The sequence below is a fragment of the Gymnodraco acuticeps genome, unplaced genomic scaffold (genome assembly GCF_902827175.1).
Source record: "Gymnodraco acuticeps unplaced genomic scaffold, fGymAcu1.1, whole genome shotgun sequence".
In the NCBI taxonomy this organism is placed as follows: domain Eukaryota; kingdom Metazoa; phylum Chordata; class Actinopteri; order Perciformes; family Bathydraconidae; genus Gymnodraco; species Gymnodraco acuticeps.
The window spans coordinates 132,331-158,500 of NW_022990292.1; the positions used below are offsets into that span (position 1 = coordinate 132,331).

The following is a 26,170-nucleotide window of genomic DNA, read 5'->3' on the forward strand; positions in this document are numbered from 1 at the left end:
GATGCTTTTTCATTACCAGTCAACACTTGAAATGTTCTAACATACAAGTCTCTGAACATATAAATCATCCATACATGTCACAAACAATACAACATTAAACGACACCACATTGTAAATAGAAACATGCAAGCTGTATATCAGAGACACTGAGGCCTTTAGGTCCACACTGATGAATACTTTGTTGTCATATATTTCATTAGCCTACGTTTTTTAGCTTTTACGGTTCTTTTTTGTATTAATATTGTAATTTGGTGTAAATGCTTGCTAACGAAAAAGCTATGTTTCTAAGTGTAGCCGGCGCTACTGTTTTCTGAGGATTAGCTGTCAGATCATTTCTTCACGTGGCTGGGCCGCCACTGGCACTTTAAGACACCCCCCCCCCCTTCTTTAGTCAGCTGGCCCTTCCATATAAGGAAAACGCGCAGCTGTATGTAGTTCAGCATCTCCCGCTACACTTAAATGCCCACTCACTCCTCACCCAAATCAGCTGTGACTATTACGAGTGTTCTTGTTCCAGTTATCGTTGTCTAGCTGATAGGCGTGTATTCCCCCTATACGAGGTATGTGAAGCTGCTGTTAGGATTTGTAACATTCAGTGTAGGCCTACCACTGAATTGTTAACATGTGGCCTGTAAATGCCAGGCTTCTTGACAGCCCCAGCAGAGACTGTGCAGAGAATCACCGTTGCAGAGGTGTCCAGTGAGGTGATCATTGAGTGAATGCGTTTGCATCAGAGGTAGGAGATTAATTGTATGTACACTGAAGGACATTCATATAAGTCTTTATACAATTTCTAATCTCCTTTCTCCATTTATTTTAGGATTAGTTTGCTACCGTTTTGCCTACCTTCTATGTTTTGCTTATTGACTAGTTTGTTGTATTGTGTACAAACTAGTGATTTAATCTTTAAAGCGACAGCACCCTCATTGTAACGACCCACTCTGTCCCACAAGGTCTAATACTGTCTCTGTGCTTATACTTCTTCAGTGACGATCCTGGCCATACTGTGGAGTGGAGCATGTGGTTTGCTGGGCACTTTTTGCATGCAGATATGGTTGATTTGTAGTGAGTGTTTGATTGAATACAGCTACACATGGTGATATTGTGGTTTTGGGGAAACCCTCAGCAGTTGGCCAGAAGAATCACTTTTTAACTATCATTATGTGTGTCGACTGAGAAAGCTGAATAAGTTTTAATCTGCATTTTGTACTACTGAACTTTTACTTGATTATTTATATAATAAACATTTGAACTTGAGGCCGCGTCCCTGCCCATCCTTTTATTCTTATCTGCGTGACTTGTCCTAAGGGCTCGTATTGGGGAACCCAGGTTAGCGTTAAGTATCCTAACCCCCTTTTATTATCGCAGCCCCCCCCCCCTCCCCGGTGGGGCAGGTCACATAAGCTAAATTGTGCAAGCATCAAGAGGGTTTTAACCGTTAAGGAAAACCAGCTGTCTGTTACAAGTACAAACTACTATGCTTACTTTAACGTTTATTATCAGTAAAGCTCAAATACAACGTACACATTTACAAATAAGAGTTCATAAGTAGTATAATTTCCTCTTTAAATAAATAGGTAACTGTTAGCTTGGCAGTTTGTAAATCCAGGAGTGACGTCATTAGAACCGTTAACTTTATGCTATATTGCTTAAAGCTAGTTAGCTAATTTATTACATCAAAACAACACATTCTGAAAATACTTACGTTACATATTATATTTTTGTTGTTCATTAGCCTACATTTATTAGCTTACGGTTCTTTTTTATGTTAACATTTAAATTGGGTGTAGACGCTTGCTAACGAAAAAGCTATGTTACTTAACTAAATTGTGAAATCGTCAAGAGGGTTTTAACCGTTAAGGAAAACCGTTAGCCGTTAGCCGATCAAGGGGTGAAACCCGCCGCTGCTGCGTCTGTAAAGCCGGTGTGTCCTTGGGCAAGACACTTCACCTGAACTTGCTCCTGTGGGTATTGTCCACAGTATCTGACCATTGCATGTATGATATATGTGTAATGTGTGTATATGTAAAGCGCTTTGAGTCATTGAAAAAGCGCTATAATAAATGTAAGGAATTATTATTATTATTAGCTGTCTGTTACAAGTACAAACTATTATGTTTACTTTAACGCAGGGGTACTCAAATACAAATCTTAAAGGTCCAAAATAAATGTTTCAATAAGACAAAGGTCCGTTTATTACGGTCATTCAAACTTTTAAACAATTGCAACAAGATTCTTAACACGAGGTTGCAAAAACAAAAATAATCTGTATGCAGCAGTTTTCATTGTTATTGTGTCTGTGCTTGACCCCTCAGAGTCGCAGAGCTGCACAGTTATGAATAAAGGCAGCTGCACCCTCTTTCATTCAGCGTTCCCATTATTGCTTTATAAATGTATTCCCCCTTGTGTGTCCACTGAGGTTCGTCAGGCCCAACACATCTTCAACAAACTCTCCCTTTGCCTCATCATGAAAACTCACAAACACCAGCAACTGAGCATTGTCAGTGGACTCACCCACAGCTAAGGAAATGCACTGACTTCAAACAGTTTTTTGGGGGCAGACCCCCTCAAAGAAAACAATATATTTACACACGTAAGGTCATCATCTTAATAGTTGTGTATGCTCATCTGTGAGCAGAGCATCACGTTGACATGTCTATTACAGCTGAATGCGGCGATTACCATCTTGTTCAGCAAAACGCCTCACAAACGTATTAAGATCAACAGCTTTAGTGCGTTTTGATTCAATGCTGAGTACAGCCACACTGACAGTCTCTTCTCTGTCAGTGTAGACCGCAAATACCTCATTCCTTCAGCGCTTGAGTCTGAATGCTTCTCGTTTTGCGCCGTCCAGTTCAAAATGAAATCGCCGCCAATCGTATGTCCACGCTCGCGCCAGGACCGGGGGAGGGGTTACATGACGTGCATCTTGTGCTGCATTCACTTGCACTCGGACATTAGAGACTTTCTCTCATAAATGTCCGATGAGCCACAACTTTTCTTTCAAAACAAAGCTGCCAACTGGGGTGACAGCTGGGGTGGCAAGGCCTATTTTTAGAGTGTCAGTTGCCACCCCGGTAGGTGAAACTAGGCTACTAGCTACAGTACAGATGGAACTAGATGAGCTGTTAACTCTCGCTCTGAATTTTTTTTTTAAATTCTCGCTCTGACTCAGACAGGTTGAACGAGACACACACATTTTTCCCACCCGCATTCCGCGAAGACCCGCCCTACTGTGCCTCTGATTCGCAGATTGTTTGGGGGGAAAAAACGCTGACTGGATGCTGAATGTGATTGGACCAAAGCGTTGACACACACAGGTGGAACACAGTGGAACAGTCAGACTTGCAGAGCGCTGTTTGCAGTGGACATAGCGGAGAATTTTGACTCGTTGCGAATGCGTTGTGGCGATGTCTCACATATAATACAGAGAGATAATACATATGAAAAGTATAATTTGCTCGGAGTCCGGAGACAGTGGTGGTTCGGTCCGGATCCGGACCGGAGTCCGTAGTTTGAGGATGCCTGCTTTAACGTGTATTACTCTTAAACGTCACAAGGTAGCCAACACATTTACAACTATGAGTTTATTAGTAATATAATTTCCTCCTTAAATAAATAGGAAACTGTTAGCTTGGCAGTTTGTAAATCCATCAAACAATCCACTAACTCTGTTAAATCCTCAATCACATACTCCGCTAGCTCTCTCCTAGCATTCCCAGTCTCTCTCTAGGGACCTCCCTCCTCCATACCCAACCAACCAACCAGACAACACTCTCCCACCCAAACCCACAGCTACAGGTCACAAGAACCGTCCATCAAAACAGTGGCACGTTCACTGACACTCTTGTAAGATTCAAACAAACTCTGAACAACAAACACATCAACATTATAACCAGTCCGTTACAATATATTATATGTTTCTGATCAACTTTGAGCATAGTTGGGAAAATAATAATAACTGTAAAGGCAACCGAACAACACATATTTGCCAGTGAGGGATATGGTGTGAAGCTTTTCCAGACGCGTGGTGTTGACAGCAAATCAGGTCTTCTCTTTGAGTGCATTTAAGATGTTTATTTGGATTGCAGGATGATGACAGCAAAACAAGAGCCGGGTGTTTAACTGATAACTAAACAACTAACTGTGATAAAGACATAAACCGAAATTAACTCCAAACAAACAGAAAACACGCACGGTTGAAAAACTTCCCTCTGGTGATTCCCAATCCCTAATGCTGTGCACTTGTGTCCTCCCCAAATAGTAGGCTGTACCCTGACATTGGCTGAGTCCCCGCCTATGCCCAGGTCAATTCAGTAGTATCACAGCACCTTCATATACAAATATTAAAATACATCAAATTGGCTGCAACAATAACTAAAACACACTTAAATCTTAAAACGTGTGGATTTGAAGAGCTACCAACTGAAGTAATACAAGTTGAAAACGATCATCCACAGGTTTTGTCTTTAAATTAATGATTCCTTGTGCGATGATATCGGGAACACAAGAGTAGGCCTGTATGCTCTGTTCTATGAACAGTGGCGGCCGCGGCGCCAGAGTATTTGTGTTGGGTAATCTATGGTAGGGCTAACCCAATGGTGGGGCTCAAGTCAGTATTTGCAATGTAATTACATTCACGCTATATCGCCCCCCTTGACAGTGAAACGCCACTCGTGAGGTTTAGATTATTTCTCTGTCTCAATCAATATGGAACTGTATGAAATAAAAAGGCACATTTGTCTTGTAGTAAATAAAAAGGGCGACTTGGAGCCAATCCTGCAACTTCCCCACAGGTGAAAGAGTTGACATGCTGAAAACCCAACCCCTGCAGGGGGTCTGGGGGGATTCTCCCGCAGGAGATCTTTTGAAATACTAACATAAAATACACATTCTGGTACTCTCTTGAGAAGAGAAATAAATACATCTATTACTACACAACATATTTTAAAAAAATGAATGCCATTTTAGTTGTTACTTTGTTCTGAAAGCTGAACCTGCTGCTCCTCACAGAGAGAAGAGGGAAGAGGCTGTGAATGACTTTACATTGTGGATAAGGGTGGATAGCCCCCATTGTTCTGTGTGTCAAAATGAAAGACAGCCCACACACCTATCAATCATCAAACCGTGGGGTCTTATTTCATTACGTCTTCTATCAACACGTAATGTTGTATCGATGTATATAGAGATGTACTACAGCAAAGTATTCTTTTTATTAACACGTAATGTTGTATCGATGTATATAGAGATGTACTACAGCAAAAGTATTCTCCGTCGGGACTTCCTGCAACAACACCACGCCGTTATCTTGATTCTGATTGGCCAGAAGACATTATCAAAGATGTTCTATTGCGAAGACGATCACTACTTGACAAAAGTTTTCAAACCCGTTTCTAGTCTTCAGTATTTCCAGACAAGTGGCTGAAATCAATCTGACTAACTGCTGTCGGTGCAATTTACTCCGCGAGTTGGCAGACTTTATTTAGCTTACTTTAACATCATTTTTCATGGTGGGGCTAAGCCATTTCTTGGTATGGCTGTAGCCAGTGGCGACTGGTCATTAGGGGCAGGTGTGGCACAGCTCCACCTAGTGTCAGCAGAAAGTATTAAAAGTAATGATTACAAAAAAATGCAAAAAATAAATTAAAAAATATATAAAATATATTTTAAGATCATGTTTAATCATCTGATTCGTCTCATTGCTGTTTTAGTCTGTGTTCTTCTAATTAGTGTCTACAGTGTGTGCCTATTGAGCTGTTTAGAGCCATGTGGGACAAAACCCGATCCTGCCCCTCCCTCTCCCTGTTTAAGTCAATGGTGACTGTAAAAACTACACTGCGCATGCTCAGAGTATTGTCCTATTTAATGTGTGTGGCAAAAAAATAATGACCATAGGGGGATAGTGCTGCCATCCCCACCATACGTCATCTCACATAATTCAGAGCTGATTGGCTGTAAGTATGTGTGCCGCGAAAAGTGTGGTGTGTGAAGAGGAGACGAGAGACGCGTCCTAAAACCAGGAAGTAAGCTGCGCATGGCTTCCCTCCACAAAAAAGCAATGAGATTTCTCCATAGGATTTTAGAAAATAGCTCCAAATAAGATCTGTGGGAAACGTAGCTGTTAGATAAATGCACGTTTTGTTGAGCCGGATAATATCCACATGTCTACCCTACTTTTATAATTTTCGAATCATAAATCTATTGATTAGATCAGATTTATGATAGACTTTTGAAACTACAAGAACATAAGGAGGACTTTTACAAAAAAGTAATAGAGATTTTTGTCCAGAAGGATAGGCAAATGGACTTCATCTTCAAGTCAAGGTAAGACTGCAATTTGATTGAAAATGGGATCTTACTAAGAGAGAACAATTCAATATTTAAATGATACAATTACATTTTTTGGGTATCTTTTGTTGAACTGTCTGTTTAAAATTAATTGAAGCATCAGACAAAAAAAGCTTTTGAAAATAATATTATATTTTGATTTAGGTCAAAATATAATATTTGTAAACCTGAAGAGTCAGTGCCAGTGCCTCACCAGCCATGAACCTCACTGCACGTCACTGCAGAAGCTTATAGACATCTAAGTTTTTTGTGCCCCACCACTTTTGTACATATAAAAACGCCACTGGCTGTAGCCTACCCCAGCCATACCCTGGCGCAGCCACTGTCTATGAATGATAGATAAACACTGTTTGTTCTGTTTTTCTTTATTAAACTTACCTGTGTGGCACAGTGAGAGCTTCAGTGATTTCTCTCTGAGGAAAGATGTCGAAGTTTTTCATGATTCCAACGGTATACAGCCTCGTGCTCAAATGTCTGAAATCTTTCCTGGTTTGCATTACTTTCACTTTTGATGTAACGCACATCCTGTATGCACATTAACTCTGAATGCTCGTAGCGTCCTCTAATATCCACAAGATGCCACTATTTGACCTGAAAACAATCAAGTTGTTGAGCTGATATTTTAAAAGTAGAAGTACTCAGATCTTGTACTTGAGTAAAAATAGAAGTACTCAAATCTTGTACTTGAGTAAAAGTAGAAGTACTCAGGTCTTGTACTTGAGTAAAAGTAGAAGTAGGCCTACTCAGATCTTGTACTTGAGTAAAAGTAGAAGTACTCAGGTCTTGTACTTGAGTAAAAGTAGAAGTACCAGAGTGTAGGAATACTCTGTTACAGTAAAAGTCCTGCATTCAAAATGTTCCTCAAGTAAAAGTAGAAAAGTATTCTCATCAAAATATATTTAAAGTAGCGACAGTAAAAGTAGTCATTGTGCAGATTGGAACCATGTAAACACTTGAGTAAAGTACAAGTACCTCTAAATTGTATATGTAGATAGTGTTCCCATATTTCAGCAGAAAGCAGCTTTTCTTCCACAGAAGACAAACATCTGTAATCAAGGCCGAGTCAGGCGAGAAGATTGTAAAGTATTTATTTGTACAAAAGAATCCCCAGAATGCTCAGAAAATTGCAAGAGAAATAGCTAGAAGAGTTGAAGCATTGAGAAACAGAAACAGTGCTGTTAGTCTGTGAATGGAAGCTCTCACACAACGAGCCCAACAGACGCACGAAGTAAACAACATTTCAGGATGTTTACACAAACAAACAGCCATTTAAAAATGCTTTCAATAAAAAAAAAGATCAGTAAAGTCTGCAGCGTCTGCAATAATAGAAACAGAAATAAATACGCACAGATGTTAAAAATGAGTTTTTCTAATAAATGAGACACATGAGAGTCTGGTGGCGGCAGAGAGGCTGCTGTTAAATCCAAGTTTTACATCAAGTAGCCGAAACAAAGGAAATAAAACATGGGAATGAATGGGAGGAGAATGCTTTAGAAGTAGTGGAATCACTTTCTAATAAGACACCCTTTATACAGTTTCTAAATTATAAATATGAATGGATGTTTCTTCAGGGTTTTGCTGCATGAACGGCTGCAGAGATATTTCTTTCTGTTTAGGATTGGTCTTCTATGGTTTTAGATCAATTGGCTTTTACAGAAATGTCTTTTTACCAAAATCCAGACCTGGTTACTCAAAATAATCCAGTCTTCTGTCTATATTTCTTTTAAAACCCCTTAATTATCTTAATTGATATTTTTTTTTCCAACTGCAAAAAACTGTCTCTCTCTCCTTTTCAAACTTATATTGCACATTGTTATTGTAATGGTTTTTATATAATTTATTGTCATTTTTTATGATATTTCTTGACTTTAATTCCTTTATTTGTCCTTTTTAATATGATCATTGTATGCAAACACCACGGTAAATTCCTTGTTTGCAATACATGTTATAAATCTGATAAACATTTACAGATGTTAACATGTGTTAGCTCATGAATCCCTCATTAAACAAATGATAATCATGTTTAGCTTCAGACTTACGTTTAAACGTTTATTACTTATTATTTAGCGCTTCCTTTATGCCCTTTCTGATGGAGTCAGATAAGAAAACTCTCCCTTTATTCCCTTTTTTTATTATTATTTAATTGGCAGACGTTAGTGGTAATGATGTTCTCATGTTCTCATGTAGTTAAGAAAGAAGAACAATTTAGAAACTGTTTTTAAAGGGTGACTTTTTAGCAAATGGTTCAAATAACTGTGAAGAAAATGTGCGTTTTTGTGTCTCACTCGGATTTAAAATTGAGATTTTTTTTGGTTTCTTCTCGGTATTTAAATGCAGAATTTGGATCCGCAGCTCGACTCACACCAAACAGACCAGAAGACGTAAGAGTGATAATAAAAAAACAGCCTAGAAATAACAACAAACGGGTATATTTCTCTCTAAAAAAAGATTTTCATTCAAAAGGTAAGCGATTTTTATTATAAATATAACAATTTCGTCCAAACCTATTCAACTTTTTATTATAAAAAAATCATTCTTTGGGTTCCCAACAACCAGCTGAGACGAGGAGAAGACATCTGCATAGGTTTGCACAGCTGCTTTCAACACACACACACACACACACACACACACACACACACACACACACACACACACACACACACACACACACACACACACACACACACACACACACACACACACACACACACACACACACACACACGTCGCCTAACACGGAAGCCCGGCAGCTTGAACTCAAAGTGCAGTGAAGAGTTGAGCGATGAGAATGGAGGTAGACCTTTTTCTGTCAGTCGAACCAAAACAGACGTGGAGCTGCAGAGGAAGTCCAGCTTTACATCAGGGACGTGCACAGAAGATTATTTTATTCTAAGGTGGTACCCAGGAAGCTGTACCTGTAAAATATAGTGATTTAACTGACCACAAATCCAGAATCAGAAGAAGGTTTTTTACAGAGGGGGGAAGTAGTGGAGTACAAATGCTTCGTTACTGTACTCAAGTGCATTCTTCTGGTATCAGTACTTTACTCCACTACTTACTTTTCTGACGACTTTTTACTTTCTACTTCTTACATGTTGAACCCAAATACCTGTACTTTCTACTTCTCACATGTTGAACCCAAATACCTGTACTTTCTACTTCTTACATGTTGAACCCAAATACCTGTACTTTCTACTTCTTACATGTTGAACTCAAATACCTGTACTTTCTACTTCTTACATGTTGAACCCAAATACCTGTACTTTCTACTTCTTACATGTTGAACCCAAATACCTGTACTTTCTACTTCTTACATGGTGAACTCAAATACCTGTACTTTCTACTTCTTACATGTTGAACCCAAATACCTGTACTTTCTACTTCTTACATGTTGAACCTCAAATACCTGTACTTTCTACTTCTACATGTTGAACTCAAATACCTGTACTTTCTACTTCTACATGTTGAACCCAAATACCTGTACTTTCTACTTCTTACATGTTGAACACAAATACCTGTACTTTCTACTTCTTACATGTTGAACTCAAATACCTGTACTTTTCTACTTCTTACATGTTGAACCCAAATACCTGTACTTTCTACTTCTTACATGTTGAACTTCAAATACCTGTACTTTCTACTTCTTACATGTTGAACTCAAATACCTGTACTTTCTACTTCTTACATGTTGAACTCAAATACCTGTACTTTCTACTTCTTTACATGTTGAACTCAAATACCTGTACTTTCTACTTCTTACATGTTGAACTCAAATACCTGTACTTTCTACTTCTTACATGTTGAACTCAAATACCTGTACTTTCTACTTCTTACATGTTGAACCCAAATACCTGTACTTTCTACTTCTTACATGTGAACTCAAATACCTGTACTTTCTACTTCTTACATGTTGAACCCAAATACCTGTACTTTCTACTTCTTACATGTTGAACTCAAATACCTGTACTTTCTACTTCTTACATGTTGAACCCAAATACCTGTACTTTCTACTTCTTACATGTTGAACTCAAATACCTGTACTTTCTACTTCTCACTGTTGAAACTCAAATACCTGTACTTTCTACTTCTTACATGTTGAACACAAATACCTGTACTTTCTACTTCTACATGTTGAACCCAAATACCTGTACTTTCTACTTCTTACATGTTGAACTCAAATACCTGTACTTTCTACTTCTCACATGTTGAACCTCAAATACCTGTACTTTCTACTTCTTACATGTTGAACCCAAATACCTGTACTTTCTACTTCTTACATGTTGAACTCAAATACCTGTACTTTCTACTTCTTACATGTTGAACCCAAATACCTGTACTTTTCTACTTCTTACATGTTGAACTCAAATACCTGTACTTTCTACTTCTCACATGTTGAACCCAAATACCTGTACTTTCTACTTCTTACATGTTGAACCCAAATACCTGTACTTTTCTACTTCTTACATGTTGAACACAAATACCTGTACTTTCTACTTCTTACATGTTGAACTCAAATACCTGTACTTTCTACTTCTCACATGTTGAACTCAAATACCTGTACTTCTACTTCTCACATGTTGAACTCAAATACCTGTACTTTCTACTTCTTACATGTTGAACTCAAATACCTGTACTTTCTACTTCTTACATGTTGAACTCAAATACCTGTACTTTCTACTTCTCACATGTTGAACTCAAATACCTGTACTTTCTACTTCTTACATGTTGAACTCAAATACCTGTACTTTCTACTTCTTACATGTTGAACTCAAATACCTTGTACTTTCTACTTCTCTCATTTCCAAACAGCTGGTTCCTTTAGTCCTGAATGTGTGTTTGATGCGTGATCATTATTATTTAGAGTCATTGCGTGCCTATTGATTTGAACACGATCCGTGTATCCATCATTTCCTGCTCTTCTCTAAAGAAGAGGGACCAATGGAAACGTTGTCATGTTGCCGTTGTTCAGCATGGAAACATTCATTAGCTAACAATGACATTATTGTTCTATTAATATAAAGGGAGGTCAGGTACTCTTTAAAGCAGCTGCTAGTTATGGGTACTTTCTACTGAAGTACATTTCAAAGCCTCTTTACTTTGACTTGAGTAAAGAAGTTTAGTCAGTACTTCTACTTTCACCAGAGTATTTTTAAACACGAGTATCTGTACTTCTACTTGAGTACAGGATGTGTGTACTTTTACCATCTCTGGTTTTTCTTGATAAAATGTATTTATTTGGTCTGATTTGAGCATTTATGGGCTACTCATTTATGCAGTTATCACCTGTATCTGATTGACTACGCCAAATTGGTGAAGTATGCCATGTTGCTTTTTCTGTAAATGCATTATGGGTAATTAAGATGATGACTCTGTATTTGTCAGACGACTGAGGAAGAGCCTGGTGCTCAAAATGTTAAAGAGAAGCTTTAAAATCCTAAAATGTTGAGCTTTCTTGACGTTGTAAAATTCAGTTTCTCTTAATACTCACAACATTGGCCAAAATAAAACAGTTCTTTATGTATTCGTTCAGAGGAGCCGCTCAGTTAGAGTGTAATTTAATTATTGATTCGTGCACGTCCCTTCTACTAATATGGGATATTCAGCATGTCGCCTTCGATCAGATCTTCCTCCTTCTCACGCTGATGTAAACATTTAGAACATTTGGTCAACTAGGAAGATGATTGACATCGTGAGGACAACAGAGTCTTTTACTTTGAAAAATAAATATTTTAAACGTCGAGAGATGATGCCACCTGAACACAGAACGATATCTCTAACATCACTCTGAGGGTTATTCACATGTTGGAGACGAGCATGAGGTTCAGAAACAAACAAAAACGATGCTTTTAAACTCATTTTTAAAGTTCCTGTTGCTCTACTTAAACTTAATTCTGCTTTTACTTCAGTGTCAAATATACAACTGAACCATTTTGATTGGTGTTATTACCTTTGGGGACAAACAGGAGGACTTGAGAGTCACATTTCCAGAGTTTTGTCCGCCTGCGATTAGACGCTGAGAAAGGAGATAACAGTGAGTTCACCAGAGGAAAAGCAGTGGAGATAAGGACCGTTACACAGTGAGAACAAATGGTGAAAGTGCTCCGTAGAGCTGAGGTAAACTGGGGAATCATTACCTGTACATTTCCCGTATTATATTATATATTATAAAAATATTTAATATATCTATTCAGAGTCCCCAACCTTTTTAAAGTGCAATTTCTAGATGCATTTCAGAGAGTCTTTGTCTCTCTTTGATTGGACGTTAAGGGCATCTAAAGACTGTTTTCGTTATCCATTGAATCTGCAGACATTTTTCTATTTAAATCCATTTATTATTAGATTCCTGAATTGCCCAACGAGGATATATATTGCAAATCTCATTTTAAAATAGTTTCTCCAACTCCAAGGTCTTTAAATATCTTGTTTTTTAGTGAAATATCTGAAGATAGTCCCTTTTTTATGATATAAAGCAGAGCAAAGCAGGTAATCTCTGTATTTGAGAGGCAGAAAACTGTCATTTTTTAACAGATGCCAATCGTCTCTCCTGACTGGCGTCTTGTTGCAGTAAAACGCTCCTGCACTGCTATATATATATATATATATTTAAGTCCCTCTAAGGTCCTGATACATCCTCATGTCGTGCACATCTCCTGAACACGTGAATAAACCTGAGAGACCCCCCCCCGACAGAAACCCTGGTACTTCCTGTTCCCTCTGCAGAGTTGGCAGTAGAGATGTTCGAGGCACTAAGAGGAAACCTTCTTGTTCTGGAGGTAAATCTTTATATCGTTCTAAAAGAGGGGCTGCAGCCAAACCTCTGGGGAAGTGCCGTCCTCACATCTATCTCAGTGCAGGAATGAGTCCTCATACCCGGGAATGAGGCAGAATTGTATCACTCCCTGGTTCCTCCTCTGAGAGTCAATGGTGTTCTGAATGTGATTTTGGTTGTTAGCCTGAAATAAGGACTTTGGTGGTTTGATTCCACGACGTAAAACACATCAGTAAATACCCCACTGGTAGATTTAAACACGTTGGTTGCTAAATGAGACGACTAAACGTCAACACGCCTAATATTAGCCGCCTTTAGCTTAGCGGTGGTGACATGAAGTCATGTGACCGTGCTGTAGTTCCTTTATAGCCCAACATTAGCCGCCTTTAGCTTAGCGGTGGTGACGTGAAGTCATGTGACCGTGCTGTAGTTTCTTTATAGCCCAACATTAGCCGCCTTTAGCTTAGCGGTGGTGACGTGAAGTCATGTGACCGTGCTGTAGTTCATTTATAGCCCAACATTAGCCACCTTTAGCTTAGCGGTGGTGACGTGAAGTCATGTGACCGTGCTGTAGTTCATTTATAGCCCAACGTTAGCCTCTTTTAGCTTAGCGGTGGTGACGTGAAGTCATGTGACCGTGCTGTAGTTCCTTTATAGCCCAACATTAGCCGCCTTTAGCTTAGCGGTGGTGACGTGAAGTCATGTGACCGTGCTGTAGTTTCTTTATAGCCCAACATTAGCCGCCTTTAGCTTAGCGGTGGTGACGTGAAGTCATGTGACCGTGCTGTAGTTAATTTATAGCCCAACATTAGCCACCTTTAGCTTAGAGGTGGTGACGTGAAGTCATGTGACCGTGCTGTAGTTAATTTATAGCCCAACATTAGCCACCTTTAGCTTAGCGGTGGTGACGTGAAGTCATGTGACCGTGCTGTGGTTCCTTTATAGCCTTAAGTTAGCTTTTTACTTTATAAATCATAAAGGGGTGTTAATATATGGAGATTATCCTGCTGAATTTAACGTGTTAGTATCATAAACGTTGAGATTATTATCTGAAACAATCCAAAATCACATGGAGAAATCCCATTGGACCAGGGAGATGCTGCCTTCAGGGTCTGACTTCAAACCTGCACCTCTCTATGTTAATGACACAGATAAAGTGCAAAATGACCCCCTTTTTTCCCCCCTATAAAACCTCAGTGTGCCGCTGCCTGTCTTTGGCTGTTTTTACCCCCTGTGATGTCACTTCCTGCCTCTCCTCGTCGTCTTTTATGTCCTCCCCCTCAGCTCTTTTTGAAAAAAGAGAAAAGTCTCCTGTCACGGTCGGAGAAGCGATGGGCGCGCCTTGATGACGAGGCGCCGGGGGGGGGGCCCCGACACCGAGGGGGGGGGGGCGCCACTCGTCCTGATACTTGTCCATCAGCTGCTGGTCGATCACTCGGTGCATATCGTCCTGGAGACGGGACAAAACAGTGAGTAAGATGGAAGAGGAAGGAGAAAATGGCCCACGGAGAGGAGGGAATGAAGGGGGGGGGGCATTGATCAAGATACCTGTTTTAGAGACACTAGAATCACATTTTACGCTTTTGTTTTTAATATTAGTTTTTGTGTTAATATCTGTTTTTGTTTTTTATATTTTACGTGCATGCTTCCCATTGATATTCTTGCATGTTTGTGAATTTGAGGAGATAAAAATCACGGCCTTGAAAGTTTTGGGAATAGAGAATAAGTGCCACGGGTCATCAAAAGTGCTTTAGTTTTAATAGCGCCTCCGGTAAATTGAAAAATACATTTGGTCTGTAAAGTACTGAACATGTTTCCAACAAATTCCAGATTAAAAAACTGTTGATGAGAGAATTCACAAAAAAAGCAAAAAAAATGCAGAGGTTTCAGACCTCAAATGATGCAAAGACATCCAGTTCTCTTTCACTTTCAAACACCAGAATACTTAAATACTATAAGCCCCTATTGGAGCATGTTTAGATATACATAATACTATATATTTATACATAACTTTGAATGGGAAAAATAGACATGAAGAAAAAAAGTGTAAAAAGTGCTTTAATTTAGATATTTTGTGCGAAAGAACACAAAAACGTTGTCCTTTTTACTTTCATTAAACTTTAAATAAGATTGTTTTTTGTTCCACCTGCCTCCAGAAAGATCCCGCATGAGTTATTGCGTTTAATTATTTATTTGAACAAGGACATTAATAAGGATTGTTGAAGATGTGCAGGAAGTCCTTATGAATCTGTGAAAAGCAGAAAATCATAAAAAATCTCTCTGTTTTGGGAACTTGAATTTCAGTGTACAGGATGGGTTCAGTGTAAATACAAATTATATAATAAGCTGAAGTTAAAAAGTGGATAGTGTAAAACCCGTAAAAACAAAGTGGTCTCTGCCGCCTGATACCATTTTCATATTTCTGGAGTAATTATACAGTTTTTGACGAACATAAATATAGTTTTCTGGCATCACTTTCACATTTTACGGGGAAAATCTGCATTTTGGTTTGAGGGCGTAGAGACCCTGTTACCTGGTTTAGAATAGTGTGGTTTAGTGTCCCTAATGCTTTCTAATAAGCCCCACATTTTAACATTTTGTCTTTAAAATGACACAAAAGCTTAGTCAAAAACATATAATCCAACACCAATCACCAATATTGATCCAGTGGTTAACATTCTGTGGAAAAATACTGATTTCACGTCTGGAAATGACAGCTATCTTGGAAAATGGTTAACATTTATTCAAGGTAATTGGAGATAAAGGGTCCTGGAATTAAATGTTTAAAATATGTGGGCACCCTGTGTAACTTGTCAATAAATGCAATTTAAAAAACATATATTAATTTGAGTTTTAGCCACCAGGGGGCTCTGACAAGCTGATAAATCAACATGAGTGATGGGAGACTAAACAGTCATTAGTATAGGAAAACACACTTATCATTCGTAAATGTTAAACTGTAGTATTAATCAAACTTAGCAGCTCAAAGGGGTGTTATATGTTAGTATATGAGATTGGTTACAGGTAAACGGATGGAGGATACAGGTGTATGAGAGAGAGAGATGGGGGGAGGGGGAGAGAGGCAGGTGGAGAGAGAGAGAGGGGGGAGGTTGATGTTTCTCTGTGATAGTCTAAAGGAATACTTCACCAACAAAAAGACCATTTGTTTATTAATAACTCATCCTGTGTTACCTCAAATTATTGACTTGCATTGACTTCAAGACTGTTCTACTTGTTTCGGTTCTACGTTACTGAGGAGACATGAGAAAGAAAGGTTTTTAAAGAATATGACCATTTTAGAGATCAGGGTTTTCTGATGATTTCTGAAAATAATGTAAATTTGAGAATTTAGGTAGTTTTTGAAGAGAATGTATTTTTTATTTTCTAATTATTTTTTAAAGGGGGGTGGGGTCATTTTCTGAGAATGAAGTAATATAGGTAAATTATCTTTTTTTATATATAGTTTTTGGAAAGTCTGGATTTCAATTGAAAACATTAAATAAGTATTTTTTTTTAAAGAATTTCACAATTTTGGAAAATTAAGTATTTTTGGGAAATAGTGTTTTTTTAAGTGTTGACTTTTTTTGGAAAAATAAAGTAAAATTGTCACATTATTTAAAACATATTATAAAACGTGTCTTTTTTATAATATATGTTTTGTACATATCTTCAAAAAAACAGGTAACACAGGGAGAGTAATTGATCTATAGATGGTGATTTAGCGCTATGAATATTCCTGTAATATCCCCACAGAGAGAAGCTGGATGAGCGTCAGGTCACTGTGGCGTGGAATGGCTCGGCATGGTTTATAGTAGGTTTAATGTGGGTTTAATGGGCGGGTGATACGGCGAGAGGGCTCACCTCTAAGGCAGGAGGGGGGGTAGGTACCACAGGGGGGGGGTGGGGGTGGTACGGAAGCTGAGAAAAGGCCACTAGATCAGAAACCACAAGAGCCAAACAGTAAAGAGCCCTGAGGAGGCAAACTGTGGGGGGGGCAGAGAGAGGAGAGAGCTGCTAGTTACAGAGGAGGGGGGGAACACACACACACACACACACACACACACACACACACACACACACACACACACACACACACACACACACTGTCCTACTGTACATATCAAGAACGAAAATTCAAATCCTAAACATAACTTTGGTTTTTACAATTATTTTTTGCAAACCTATTTTCTTTTTACTTGAATCCAATAACTAAGGTATCCTACTTGTAGAATGCCGAAATGATGAAAGGAAAAGGACACTCCTGACACAAACACACACACACACAGTCCTACATAGGGACACACATCAAGGACGAGCATCAGAGGAGGAGGAAATATTCAGATCCAACATTTTACTTAGTTTTTTACTATTTGTGTTTGCAAACCAATTTTTTTAAATTTAAAGTTAATCCAATAGGCTAACTATAGCATCATATCCTACTTTTAGAAAAGGAAACGACTAAAGGAAAAGGTCACTGATGGTGAATAGGGCAGCATGAGGGAAGCTAATGCTAACGTGATTAGCTTCAGTGAACAGGTGTGTGAGCTGCGACCCACCTGCCAGGCCTCCAGCTGCTGAGACAGGTTGAGTTTCTGCTGGATGGCGTCCAGCAGCTGACTATTCAGAGACATGATGTCGATCCTACACTTCGCCAGCTCCATCTCCACCGCCTTCTTCCTGCAGCACACATATAAATCTCCATATATTAACACCACTTTATGATTTTTGAAGTAAAAAGCTAAAGACGGCTAATGTTGGGCTATAAAGGAACTACAGCACGGTCACATGACTTCACGTCACCACCGCTAAGCTAAAGGTGGCTAATGTTGGGCTATAAAGGAACTACAGCACGGTCACATGACTTCACGTCACCACCGCTAAGCTAAAGGTGGCTAATGTTGGGCTATAAAGGAACTACAGCACGGTCACATGACTTCACGTCACCACCGCTAAGCTAAAGGTGGCTAATGTTGGGCTATAAAGGAACTACAGCACGGTCACATGACTTCACGTCACCACCGCTAAGCTAAAGGTGGCTAATGTTGGGCAATAAAGGAACTACAGCACGGTCACATGACTTCACGTCACCACCGCTAAGCTAAAGGCGACTAATGTTGGGCTATAAAGGAACTACAGCATGGTCACATGACTTCACGTCACCACCGCTAAGCTAAAGGTGGCTAATGTTGGGCTATAAAGGAACTACAGCACGGTCACATGACTCCACGTCACCACCGCTAAGCTAAAGGCGACTAATGTTGGGCTATAAAGGAACTACAGCACGGTCACATGACTCCACGTCACCACCGCTAAGCTAAAGGCGACTAATGTTGGGCTATAAAGGAACTACAGCACGGTCACATGACTCCACGTCACCACCGCTAAGCTAAAGGCGACTAATGTTGGGCTATAAAGGAACTACAGCACGGTCACATGACTCCACGTCACCACCGCTAAGCTAAAGGTGGCTAATGTTGGGCTATAAAGGAACTACAGCACGGTCACATGACTCCACGTCACCACCGCTAAGCTAAAGGCGGCTAATGTTGGGCTATAAAGGAACTACAGCACGGTCACATGACTTCACGTCACCACCGCTAAGCTAAAGGTGGCTAATGTTGGGCGTGATGACGGTTAGCGATCTCATTTAAACACTTGTTAGCAACCAGCGTTTTTAAATTAAACTTTTTAGCTACAATGTTAGAACAATTACCAAACTATGAATACTATAAACACAGTTGTGTTGAATGGAATTATCTGTTAAACATTATTTTGATTAAGTTTATTTATTTGAGTGTTAGCATGTAGCTCGTACTTGGCGATGGCGTCGTCCCGGTCTCTGATGGCCGTCTGCAGCTGTTCGCTCGGTTCTCGGACTTCAGACATTGTCCTGATCCGATCGTTGTCTTCTCGTAAAGAGAGCATCTCTACGGAGAGCAGCGCCACCTGCAGGACAGACGGGGGATACAGTGGAGGAAATAAGTATTTGATCCCTTGCTGAGTTCGTCAGTTCACCCACTTACAAATAAATTAACTGACTATAATTGTATTGGTAGGTTTATTTTAACAGTGAGAGTAAGGATATCAAAAAGAAAATCCAGAAATTGACATTATATACAAAGATAAAAATTGATTTAACTGTGGGAAATAAGTAGCAGAGTAAAGTACTGATACCAGAAAGATGTACTTAAGTACAGTAATGAAGTATTTGTACTCCACTACTTCCCACCTCTGATTATTTGACAGATATTTGCATGTTATTGCTCAGCAGATACCTGGTTGTGCAGCTGCAGCACCTCCTCCTGGTTGCTGTGTGTTTTGTGTTGCTCCTCCTCGTACAGATCTCTCACCTCCCTCAGCTCCTCACCTAGCCTCCTCACCTCCTCCACTGCTTCCTCGTCGCTGCGCCGCGACCCCTGCATCCAACACACACACACACACACACACACACACACACACACACACACACACACATTTATATAGCGCCTTTCAGTGCTTTACAGAGTATGACAAATAAATGACACCTGAACATCAGCAGGAGAGGACTCTTTAAAGTAGAGACACTACATACTGATATACACCTGAACATCAGCAGGAGAGGACTCTTTAAAGTAGAGACACTACATACTGATATACACCTGAACATCAGCAGGAGAGGACTCTTTAAAGTAGAGACACTACATACTGATATACACCTGAACATCAACAGGAGAGGACTCTTTAAAGTAGAGACACTACATACTGATATACACCTGAACATCAGCAGGAGAGGACTCTTTAAAGTAGAGAAACTATACTGATATACACCTGAACATCAGCAGGAGAGGACTCTTTAAAGTAGAGACACTACATACTGATATACACCTGAACATCAGCAGGAGAGGACTCTTTAAAGTAGAGACACTACATACTGATATACACCTGAACATCAGCAGGAGAGGACTCTTTAAAGTAGAGACACTACATATTGATATACACCTGAACATCAGCAGGAGAGGACTCTTTAAAGTAGAGACACTACATACTGATATACACCTGAACATCAGCAGGAGAGGACTCTTTAAAGTAGAGACACTACATACTGATATACACCTGAACATCAGCAGGAGAGGACTCTTTAAAGTAGAGACACTACATACTGATATACACCTGAACATCAGCAGGATAGGACTCTTTAAAGTAGAGACACTACATACTGATATACACCTGAACATCAGCAGGAGAGGACTCTTTAAAGTAGAGACACTACATACTGATATACACCTGAACATCAGCAGGAAGAGGACTCTTTAAAGTAGAGACACTACATACTGATATACACCTGAACATCAGCAGGAGAGGACTCTTTAAAGTAGAGACACTACATACTGATATACACCTGAACATCAGCAGGAGAGGACTCTTTAAAGTAGAGACACTACATACTGATATACACCTGAACATCAGCAGGAGAGGACTCTTTAAAGTAGAGACACTACATACTGATATACACCTGAACATCAGCAGGAGAGGACTCTTTAAAGTAGAGACACTACATACTGATATACACCTGAACATCAGCAGGAGAGGACTCTTTAAAGTAGAGACACTACATACTGATATACACCTATTTTTGACAGTTTCTGAGTATTTTCATGTTTCTCTGTTCCTTACCGTGGACTCGTTTCCGTCCAGCAGGTTCTGGGTGAGTCTCCGGAGCTCCAGCAGTCCGGTGTGGAGACTTCCCGTGGGAACGTCTTTGGCTGAGGACGTCTCCGAGGACTCGTCCATGGAGGAGTCGGTGGAGAGCGCCGAGTCGGTGAGGTCGTTCCCCCGCAGGTGAGAGCAGAGCGAGCGCACCTCAGAGTACGCCTCCCACAGCTGGAGGCGCAGCTGCACACAGGAAACCAGTTAGTTAGTTAAAGGTCTCTTATTATACGATTTTTAGGCATATATTATAGGTCTCAGATATATACAGAGCCTGTCTCTGATTGGCTGGAACACCAAACAGATCATTGCAGCATTACCCATAATCCCCTCTGTTTCAGCCCTGTTTCCAAAGTGCTGATTCTCTGTCTGTTACTTTAGATGAAAATAAGGAGCCCCTCCCCACGCCCCTCTGAGAGACATTTGGTTACAGAGAACTCAATGGTGCTCTAGGAGGAGATTCAGGTGATAAGGTGGGGGGGGGGGGTTACCTTGGTTGCTGATTGGCTAATGGTTACTCAAGACAAAACATCGTTATGACATCATAAAGTGGCCAAAATCTGATTAGCTCATTTTCAGACAGGTTTTTATAGAAATGGATAAAAAAGAGAGAGAATCTTTGTTCCTGGAACTTTCAGAGTCTCTTTCCACAGAGGGGACACATGTTGATGTAGAAGAGACATGAAGAAGAGGGGACACATGTTGATGTAGAAGAGACATGAAGAAGAGGGGACACATGTTGATGTAGAAGAGACATGAAGAAGAGGGGACACATGTTGATGTAGAAGAGACATGAAGAAGAGGGGACACATGTTGATGTAGAAGAGACATGGAGAAGAGGGGACACATGTTGACGTAGAAGAGACATGAAGAAGAGGGGACACATGTTGATGTAGAAGAGACATGGAGAAGAGGGGACACATGTTGATGAGAAGAGACATGAAGAAGAGGGGACACATGTTGATGTAGAAGAGACATGAAGAAGAGGGGACACATGTTGATGTAGAAGAGACATGAAGAAGAGGGGACACATGTTGATGTAGAAGAGACATGGAGAAGAGGGGACACGTGTTGATGTAGAAGAGACATGAAGAAGAGGGGACACATGTTGATGTAGAAGAGACATGAAGAAGAGGGGACACATGTTGATGTAGAAGAGACATGAAGAAGAGGGGACACATGTGATGTAGAAGAGACATGAAGAAGAGGGGACACATGTTGATGTAGAAGAGACAGGAAGAAGAGGGGACACATGTTGATGTAGAAGAGACATGAAGAAGAGGGGACACATGTTGATGTAGAAGAGACATGAAGAAGAGGGGACACATGTTGATGTAGAAGAGACATGAAGAAGAGGGGACACATGTTGATGTAGAAGAGACATGGAGAAGAGGAGACACATGTTGATGTAGAAGAGACATGAAGAAGAGGGGACACGTGTTGATGTAGAAAGAGACATGAAGAAGAGGGGACACGTGTTGATGTAGAAGAGACATGAAGAAGAGGGGACACATGTTGATGTAGAAGAGACATGAAGAAGAGGGGACACATGTTGATGTAGAAGAGAAATGTAGAAGAGGGGACACATGTTGATGTAGAAGAGACATGAAGAAGAGGGGACCACATGTTGATGTAGAAGAGACATGAGGAAGAGAGGACACATGTTGATGTAGAAGAGACATGAAGAAGAGGGGACACATGTTGATGTAGAAGAAACATGAAGAAGAGGGGACACATGTTGATGTAGAAGAGACATGAAGAAGAGGGGACACATGTTGATGTAGAAGAGACATGAAAAGAGGGGACACATGTTGATGTAGAAGAGACATGAAAGAAGAGGGGGACACATGTTGATGTAGAAGAGACATGAAGAAGAGGGGACACATGTTGATGTAGAAGAGACATGAAGAAGAGGGGACACATGTTGATGTAAGAAGAGACATGGAGAAGAGGGGACACATGTTGATGTAGAAGAGACATGAGGAAGAGGGGACACATGTTGATGTAGAAGAGACATGAAGAAGAGGGGACACATGTTGATGTAGAAGAGACATGAAGAAGAGGGGACACATGTTGATGTAGAAGAGACATGAAGAAGAGGGGACACATGTTGATGTGGAAGAGACATGAAGAAGAGGGGACACATGTTGATGTAGAAGAGACATGAAGAAGAGGGGACACATGTTGATGTAGAAGAGACATGAAGAAGAGGGGACACATGTTGATGTAGAAGAAACATGAAGAAGAAGGGGACACATGTTGATGTAGAAGAGACATGAAGAAGAGGGGACACATGTTGATGTAGAAGAGACATGAAGAAGAGGGGACACATGTTGATGTAGAAGAGAAATGTAGAAGAGGGGACACATGTTGATGTAGAAGAGACATGAAGAAGAGGGGACACATGTTGATGTAGAAGAGACATGAGGAAGAGAGGACACTGTTGATGTAGAAGAGACATGAAGAAGAGGGGACACGTGTTGATGTAGAAGAGACATGAAGGAGAGGGGACACATGTTGATGTAGAAGAGACATGAAGAAGAGGGGACACATGTTGATTGTAGAAGAGAAATGTAGAAGAGGGGACACATGTTGATGTAGAAGAGACATGAAGAAGAGGGGACACATGTTGATGTAGAAGAGACATGAGGAAGAGAGGACACATGTTGATGTAGAAGAGACATGAAGAAGAGGGGACACATGTTGATGTAGAAGAGACATGAAGAAGAGGGGACACATGTTGACGTAGAAGAGACATGAAGAAGAGGGGACACATGTTGATGTAGAAGAGACATGAAGAAGAGGGGACACATGTTGATGTAGAAGAGACATGAAGAAGAGGGGACACATGTTGATGTAGAAGAGACATGAAGAAGAGGGGACACATGTTGATGTAGAAGAGACATGGAGAAGAGGGGACACATGTTGATGTAGAAGAGACATGAGGAAGAGGGGACACATGTTGATGTAGAAGAGACATGAAGAAGAGGGGACACATGTTGATGTAGAAGAGACATGAAGAAGAGGGGACACATGTTGATGTAGAAGAGACATGAAGAAGAGGGGACACATGTTGATGTGGAAGAGACATGAAGAAGAGGGGACACATGTTGATGTAGAAGAGACATGAAGAAGAGGGGACACATGTTGATGTAGAAGAGACATGAAGAAGAGGGGACACATGTTGATGTAGAAGAAACATGAAGAAGAGGGGACACATGTTGATGTAGAAGAGACATGAAGAAGAGGGGACACATGTTGATGTAGAAGAGACATGAAGAAGAGGGGACACATGTTGATGTAGAAGAAACATGAAGAAGAGGGGACACATGTTGATGTAGAAGAGACATGAAGAAGAGGGGACACATGTTGATGTAGAAGAGACATGAAGAAGAGGGGACACATGTTGATGTAGAAGAGAAATGTAGAAGAGGGGACACATGTTGATGTAGAAGAGACATGAAGAAGAGGGGACACATGTTGATGTAGAAGAGACATGAGGAAGAGAGGACACATGTTGATGTAGAAGAGACATGAAGAAGAGGGGACACGTGTTGATGTAGAAGAGACATGAAGAAGAGGGGACACATGTTGATGTAGAAGAGACATGAAGAAGAGGGGACACATGTTGATGTAGAAGAGACATGAGGAAGAGAGGACACATGTTGATGTAGAAGAGACATGAAGAAGAGGGGACACATGTTGATGTAGAAGAGACATGAAGAAGAGGGGACACATGTTGACGTAGAAGAGACATGAAGAAGAGGGGACACATGTTGATGTAGAAGAGACATGAAGAAGAGGGGACACATGTTGATGTAGAAGAGACATGAAGAAGAGGGGACACATGTTGATGTAGAAGAGACATGAAGAAGAGGGGACACATGTTGATGTAGAAGAGACATGGAGAAGAGGGGACACATGTTGATGTAGAAGAGACATGAGGAAGAGGGGACACATGTTGATGTAGAAGAGACATGAAGAAGAGGGGACACATGTTGATGTAGAAGAGACATGAAGAAGAGGGGACACATGTTGATGTAGAAGAGACATGAAGAAGAGGGGACACATGTTGATGTGGAAGAGACATGAAGAAGAGGGGACACATGTTGATGTAGAAGAGACATGAAGAAGAGGGGGACACATGTTGATGTAGAAGAGACATGAAGAAGAGGGGACACATGTTGATGTAGAAGAAACATGAAGAAGAGGGGACACATGTTGATGTAGAAGAGACATGAAGAAGAGGGGACACATGTTGATGTAGAAGAGACATGAAGAAGAGGGGACACATGTTGATGTAGAAGAGACATGAAGAAGAGGGGACACATGTTGATGTAGAAGAGACATGAAGAAGAGGGGACACATGTTGATGTAGAAGAGACATGAAGAAGAGGGGACACATGTTGATGTAGAAGAGACATGAAGAAGAGAGGACACATGTTGATGTAGAAGAGACATGAAGAAGTGAATTTTGCCTAATAGGTGACCTTTAACTTTGATCAGTTTTTACCAAATGTCTATCCAGCCTGTGTTCACCTTATTATGATGATTTGTTTACAGTATGTATTGGTGTTTTGTAGCGTTCACCTGCTCCCTCTCCTGCTCCTGCTCCTCCTGCTCCATGCTCTGCTCGATCTCACACAGCAGGCTGGAGGAGGGGGGCAGCAGGCTCTGCTCCTCCGTCAGCTGCTGCAGCCGGACGCTCAGCTGCCGGTGAGACAGCTGGGCCTCCTGCAGCTCTGCGTGGCTCTGACGCAGCTAAACACAATGAAAACAGCCAATAAGAACACAGGATCATACGAAACGAGGCACCTGTTGCACACAAACATATTTTCATAAAATATAATTAAAGCCAATATTGCAATAAAATGTCCTGACTGAGATCCTCAAAACAAGTTGTGTTACGGCCCGTCCACACTGCAGCTTCAAAAAAAGCTTGGAGCTCGGCTTGTCTGAAGCTCGACCAACAACCAATCACATGAAGCTCCCGCCCCTGACACACAAGCAGCGGTTTGATTGGCTAGAGCTTGTACTGGCATGTGATTTGATTGGCTGACGCTTCCACCGAAAGCTTCAGAAGCTTCAAAAGTTGAACATTGCTCAACTTCTGCAGCCTGAAACGCCAGGAAAGCTCCGCTCTGCTTCCCACAATGCAGTTCGGCGAAAAGTGACGTCACCCCATTCAAAGTGAATGGGCAGACGCCTCAGTCTACGCCTCTCAGACACCCCACACACACACACACACACACACACACACACACACACACACACACACACACACACACACACACACACACACACACACACACACACACACACACACACACACACACACACACACACACACACACACTCAGTCCAAAC

General features: G+C 40.6%; 2 protein-coding genes across 9 annotated transcripts in view; both read right to left on the bottom strand.

The window, feature by feature from the left end:
• Nucleotides 1-6,853, bottom strand: part of LOC117549781 — a 28,739-nt gene extending 21,886 nt beyond the window's left edge. For 4 of the 5 annotated variants that reach the window (XM_034221856.1, XM_034221853.1, XM_034221857.1 and 1 more), the window contains exon 1: nucleotides 6,727-6,853. The gene's annotated coding sequence lies outside the window, so the exon portion shown is untranslated. Of the gene's footprint in view, nucleotides 1-2,803; nucleotides 2,847-6,726 lie in introns of those variants that run through there. The other variant, XM_034221854.1, reaches the window with a different exon arrangement.
• Nucleotides 6,854-13,963: 7,110 nt separating this feature from the next.
• Nucleotides 13,964-26,170, bottom strand: part of bicdl1 (BICD family like cargo adaptor 1) — a 54,533-nt gene continuing 42,326 nt past the window's right edge. For 2 of the 4 annotated variants that reach the window (XM_034221861.1, XM_034221860.1), the window contains 6 exons: nucleotides 25,394-25,564; nucleotides 20,771-20,989; nucleotides 19,393-19,533; nucleotides 18,933-19,063; nucleotides 17,674-17,794; nucleotides 13,964-14,567 (listed from right to left, as the gene is read on the bottom strand). In XM_034221861.1, the coding sequence (XP_034077752.1) occupies nucleotides 14,301-14,567; nucleotides 17,674-17,794; nucleotides 18,933-19,063; nucleotides 19,393-19,533; nucleotides 20,771-20,989; nucleotides 25,394-25,564 (1,050 nt within the window). In that variant the 3' untranslated portion in view covers nucleotides 13,964-14,300. Of the gene's footprint in view, nucleotides 14,568-16,978; nucleotides 17,101-17,673; nucleotides 17,795-18,932; nucleotides 19,064-19,392; nucleotides 19,534-20,770; nucleotides 20,990-25,393; nucleotides 25,565-26,170 lie in introns of all 4 variants that reach the window. The other 2 variants (XM_034221862.1, XR_004569531.1) reach the window with 2 other exon arrangements.